Source organism: Cannabis sativa, chromosome 1 (genome assembly GCF_029168945.1).
Source record: "Cannabis sativa cultivar Pink pepper isolate KNU-18-1 chromosome 1, ASM2916894v1, whole genome shotgun sequence".
Lineage (NCBI taxonomy): Eukaryota > Viridiplantae > Streptophyta > Magnoliopsida > Rosales > Cannabaceae > Cannabis > Cannabis sativa.
In genome coordinates this window covers 68,277,799-68,283,825 of record NC_083601.1, presented here as the reverse complement: position 1 = coordinate 68,283,825, position 6,027 = coordinate 68,277,799, and the positions used below count along the sequence as shown (strand labels likewise).

The 6,027-nt window shown below is 37.4% G+C and overlaps 1 protein-coding gene across 1 annotated transcript; it reads right to left on the bottom strand.

Annotated features, from left to right (window-relative positions):
- Positions 1-272: 272 nt before the first annotated feature.
- On the bottom strand, positions 273-4,134 carry LOC115705649 (receptor-like protein kinase 5). Its single transcript, XM_030633050.2, has 2 exons — positions 1,110-4,134; positions 273-1,030 (listed from the first exon to the last, which is right to left on the bottom strand). Exons 1-2 carry the CDS (start codon positions 3,760-3,762, stop codon positions 588-590), a joined length of 3,096 nt encoding a protein of 1,031 aa, XP_030488910.1. The 5' UTR covers positions 3,763-4,134; the 3' UTR covers positions 273-587.
- Between the last annotated feature and the right edge of the window lie 1,893 nt (positions 4,135-6,027).

The window sequence follows — 6,027 nt, the reverse complement described above, 5'->3', positions numbered from 1 at the left end:
ATAATATATATGATTTATAATATAGAGTACTAATGACACCATTATTAAAACATAAGCTACCAAAATGATACTTAGTGTTTTTGCAAAATTTCAAATAGAAATGGTTACACACCCTTTAGTATATTTAAGTTCATTGACCATTGATCTAAGTAAGGAAGAGAACAAAAAATGCTTAAATGCATGGAACATTGAAAATCATATACTTTCAGCAATGTGCAGGTATAGATTATCTTTGTTTGCATGTATAAAGGGCTTTAAAGCAGAGAGATCAATTGAGTAAAAAAAGTATCAAACACACTTCTCAGAAGTTTAGATTGAACAATTAATTTCTAGGGAGCAAGAACCTTATTTAATTATATAACCATTAAGGAATAGAATACAAGAAGTACTGCTCTAACACAACTGTAACAATAAGGTACACTAATTTGCTTGTTCTTGCTCCTTAAAAAATTAGTATACATAGTGGTTAGTTTCCTAATTTTATCTACTTAGGACAAAATTATTCAACTATATTAACAAACTGCTTTTGAACCTTTAATCTATTGTGATTAACTTTTATTTATCTAACAAGGCAGGAAAACTCTACATCATACATTGCTAGCAAAAGTAGGGTCTTCTTCATCTTCTACATCTAAAACATTCTCACGCTTTGAGTTCTTCAAAAGCGGAGCAGCATCGTATTCGGTTGTGGCGAACTTTTCGCCATAACCCATCACAGGACGACTACATTGGAGCAAGAGTTGTACAACTTCTTTCATGGAAGGCCTCCTCATAGGCAGAGTTGCCGTACATATGATCCCCACATTGAATACCCAACACATTTCTTTCAAGTGAGAATCCTTTACTTTTGGGTCCAAAGCATCCTCAATCGGCTTGTCTTCTTGGATGTGACGCCAAGCCCAGTCAGAGAGAGAGCTATGCTCGTCTCCACCGCCGTCACCCGCTTCTCTCCCTGTTGCCAACTCTAAGAGAACCACACCGAAACTATAAACATCGATCTTTTCATTGATTCTTACTGTATGAGCATACTCTGCAAGTTTGCAATTAAACGTAATATAAGATGTTATGACATAGGGAAGAACAAATGTAGGTTAGTTAATTAAATTTACCTGGAGCCATGTAGCCAAAAGAACCAGCCACTGTAGACATTGTGGCAAGCTCTCCTTGCCTGACCAACAACTTGGCGAGGCCAAAGTCTGCGATTTTTGGGTTGAACTCTGAGTCTAGCAAGATGTTGCTTGATTTAATGTCTCTATGGATAACTGGTGGCACACAATCATGGTGCATATAACAGAGGCCTTGTGCAGCTCCAATTGCTATATGTAGCCTCTTGGGCCAATCTAGGAAGATATCATGGACCAAACCGGAGGGTGAAGTAGTGATGTGCTGATTGTTTTTGCCATGTAGCCAACGGTCTAAGCTCCGATTATCCATGTACTCATAGACTAAGAGTTTTGAACTCTCACTTGAGATGCAGCACATGAGTTTCACTATGTTGGAATGTCTAATTAAGCTCAATATCTCCACTTCCGCAAGGAATTCTTTCTCAAGCTTGTGGTCTACATTCATGTTGTTGCTCCATAGTTTTTTTACGGCGACAACATTGCCTTCACGATTCACAGGGACACGGTAGACTTTACCAGAGCCTCCACTTCCAATAAGATTATGGTTCTTCAGTCCTGACACGATCTTTGATTCTGTGAAAGATAATCTCTGGAATGAGGTTAGCTTCCATTTTGATTCAAGTCCTTTTTTGCTCCCATGACCTCTCATTATGAAGAATATGAAGGACACAAATAACAAGAAGACCACTGCACCTAGTGCTATGATCAACACAAGATAAGGGGTTGAAAGTTTGTCACGTTTTCTGGATTGGAAACTACAATTCTTAAGTTTTAAATGCTTGGAGCTTGTACAGAGACCGGGATTGTTCAAGAAGCTGTCAGCAAATGCACCGTTCTCATACTCAGGCGGGATTGTTCCAATGAGATTATTGGAAGAGAGATTGAGATCAGTGAGCCTCAATTGACCGAGTCGAGATGGAATTTCTCCAGAAAGTTGGTTTTCTGATAGGTATAAATAGTTAAGAGTAGGCAAGAAACAAAGGCTTTCAGGAATTTGTCCAGAGATTTGGTTTCGACTAAAATCAAGAGTGCTAAGGGACCTCCATGATTGAATATGTGATGGAAGATCCCCCGTGAGATGGTTTTGATCAAGCAAAAGAGTTGTCAAAAGTTGAAGATTGGTCAATTCATTTGGAATCGATCCTGTCAAGCTGTTATTACTGGCCTTAAAAACCACCAAATTTTTCCAGGAAGATGAACCGATTGGAATGTTACCTGAAAACTTATTGTCATTGATTTCCAGCCGAGAAAGATTCTCAGCCAACATCTCAGGAAGCACACCAGTGAACTCATTGTTGCCAATCATTAAGTTACTCAATCTCAACGATGTCCACAGACCACTAGGAACATTACCAGAAAATTTGTTGTTATAAATTTTGACTATGTTCAAAGAGCTGCAATTTCCGAGTCCTTTGGGTAGTTCGCCAATGAAATTGTTGTCATAAGTCACGACATCGGTTAATATACCTCCAGAACAAAGTTGTTCTGGTAGTTTTCCTTCAAGCTTATTGGAAGAGACCTCGAATGTTCTGAGGCTTGAATACTTGCCCAAATCTGGAGGCAAAACGCCTGACAAATTGTTCATGAAAAGACTGAAATCCATTAAACCTGGTAGTTTGCCTAACCCCTCTGGAATATTTCCTGATAATTGATTCATGAACAAAGCCAAACCCGTTAACTCGTTTAGCTTAACAAAATCTTCTGGTATCCTCCCTGTTAACTTGTTCTCTGAGATATCAATTACAGTCAATTTCAGAGATTCAATCACCTGAGGAATCTCCCCAGAAAAACTGTTCTTGTGAAGATAAACCACACTTAAATTCTTCAACTTAAACAACCCATCTGGGATTTTCCCACTCATGCTATTATTAGATAAATCCAAAAACTCCAATGCTGTCAAATCCCCAATACTTTCAGGTATTTCTCCGATCAAATTCGCATTAGTAATAAACAAATTTACTAACTTCTTCAATTGGGTATAGTTAGAAGGGAGAGTTGACGGCGAAAGTTTTTTATTATTGGATAGCGTCAGTATTTCAAGATTAGACAATTCACCTAATTCTGGCGGTAAAGAGCCATTGAATTGGTTGGCTCCTAGTTCGAGTTTTCTCAATTCTTGAAGCTGTCCGATGACTGCGGGGATGTTGCCGGAGAAGCTATTACCGGCGAGAGAAAGATTCCGGAGCTGAATCATTCGGTTGATGTCGCTTGGAATGGTTCCCACGAAGAAATTGTCGGAGAGGTCTAAATATTGAAGCTTTGAACAGTTGAACAGAGATTTTGGAAACTCCCCAGGAATGTAGTTGAGCCCAAGATTAATATCTGTGAGGTTTTTAAGGTCACAGACAAAAGAAGGAACTGGAGTGGTGATGTTTGCATCATAAAGATGCAGAGCGGTGACAGAGTTAGAGGTGCAGGTGATACCAGGCCAAGAGCAGTGAGAAGAAGAGTTTATTGATGATGGAATCCATTGACTCATATAAGGAAGGTCTCCCCACTGCTGTTTTAGCCTCAGAAGCACTGACTGTTCTTGCTTCTGCAATGACTGGGAGAGTACTCCACCATGGCTAAGAAAAAGAAAGAAGAGAAAACTGCATAATGGGATTGAATGGGCTTTATTCATTTTGAAGAGACTCATCAGATTGAGAGTTTTTCAATCTGTCTATTTGTTTTGATGGAGGAAGATTGATGTCAGTTGAAGATATGGGTTTATTTTTTCATTTGATATCTGCAAGTGCAAAGTCATGGTAGTTGGTTGTAACTAGGTGGCAGCAATATGAGAAAACAGAGGCAGAACCAAACCAAGGGCCGAATTTTCCACTTTTTGAAGATTCAAATTTGGAGGATTTGTGAAGCTTATATAATCACCAAAGAATGGTTTTTTCGACAATAGTAAGATAAGCTAGAATAACTGCCTCAGTAAATCAGTCAAATAATTACTATGTAGTGTAATAAACCTTTGGATTATGATTAATTGATATGAATCTCAATCTATTTAAAATTTTGCAAACAAGCATATGTTCGCTATTATCTTCAAATGGTTGACCTGTGGCATAGAATTATCCGAGCATAACCCATATTTTATTAACGTGCTAAAAGATATTAGTGGTGTCTAGCATTTTTTTATGTATTAATATTGTTATTGGTCCAATTAAGTATTGGGTTCCATATAATTTAATATAATAAATTTTAAAAAATATCGTTAATTAATCGCAACGCAACATGTCAAGAAGATGCTAAGCATTACGGGTACTAATAGCAATGCTCATTATTAACTTCTCTTTTTAATGTGAACACTTGAGTTGTACACGGCAAGCAATAAGTATCTTCTGGTCAAATTTTATCTTTATTGAACGAAGACGCAGACCAATTCAAACACAAATAAGGGGCCAAACGGGTAACCCCACGTATGTGAATGACTTAAAACTTTGACTAAGCGATATTTTCAAATATAAATTAATAGAAGGAAGAATAGTAAGACTCACGAGTCACATTCTCATACTATTTCTTTATTTTTTTTTAGCAAGGGCTCGTTTTTTTTCTTAATTCATTTTTTTTTGGTAATGTCATACAATACAACCGCCAAAATGTCATATGCCATATCTCAAAAGTGCTACAGAAAATTAAAATGTCATTATGTTAGTTTGAAATTATTAGAGGAATTTTTTTATTTGATACAAAAATATTTTTTTTTTTTGGTTTGATTCAAAAGAAAATTGAACAAAAGCTTAGAAGGTTTATAAACAAAAGTTCAAAAATTTACGTACAAAAGCTTATATACAATCAAAAAAGCTTACATATAGTCAATAGAACTAAGCTTAGCACAAAAGCTTAAAAGGTTACGTACAAATAATATTCCCTTAACATTTCTCTACTAATTTGTTAGGAGTATTAGTTAGAGTTAGTTATTCCTGAGTTAGTTAGTTCTGATTGTTAGTCATAGCAGTCTGTTATGCTCTACCAGTTGTAACTGATTTCTGTTAGCTCTAACTAATTCTCTATGCTTGTAATCAATGGCTATATAAAGCTATTCTCTATCACTGATCATAACAAGATTGCCCTTTGTTTACAATCTTATCTTTCTCTATCTTTTCCTCTCTTTCTATCTTCTCTTCGTTTCTGGTTTCTCTGTTCTGCAAGTTCTCTGTTCTTGAGTGTTCATCAATGGCGAAGAGATTCAACATGGTATCAGAGCTGTTCCCCCCATTGACTGCTAACATGGCAAACGTTGGAGCTGGTGGTGTCAACACACAGAGCAATTCGAATCCCAACAGACCGACTGTTCAAACTAATGGAGCTTCAAATCTCAGTCGATCAAGAAGCAACTCCGATGAGTTCAATCCAGTATATTTCAATCACAATATGTCCATTAGATTAAATGATCACAACTTTCTCTTGTGGAAACAGCAGGTTTTGGCTGCAATCCGTGGAAATAGATTACAAATGTTCATTCAAGATCGTGCGCCTCCTCCTCAGTTCTTGAATGACACTGATCAAGCCTCGAACAACTTCAATCCAGCTTTTCTTGAATGGGAGGTTCAAGATCAGCTTCTGGTTTCTTGGCTTCTCTCCTCAATGACAGAGAGCCTCCTCACACGCATGGTTGGATGCAATACAGCGAGACAAATTTGGAGTGCTCTTGAGAAACATTTTACTCTGCAAGTTTCATCCAAAATTCTTGAGTTCAGGACGAAATTGCAGAAGCTTAGAAAAGGATCTCTGTCATTAAATGATTACCTGCTAAAAGTGAAGCAGCATGTGGATCTCCTTGCCTCAGTTGGAGAAGTCTTGAGCTCAAGAGATCACATAGCTGCTATTTTTAAGGGCTTGCCTCCTGAGTATGACACTTTCATCATATCGACCAATACAAGAATCGAAGAGTACTCAGTAGCAGAAATTGAAG

Coding starts and splice junctions, on each gene's coding strand:
- LOC115705649 (XM_030633050.2), bottom strand. CDS start 3,762: ATGAGTCTCTTCAAAATGAATAAAGCCCATTCAATCCCATTATGCAGT. Junction 1,031..1,109: donor TTTTGGCTACATGGCTCCAG/GTAAATTTAATT, acceptor GCAAACTTGCAG/AGTATGCTCATACAGTAAGA.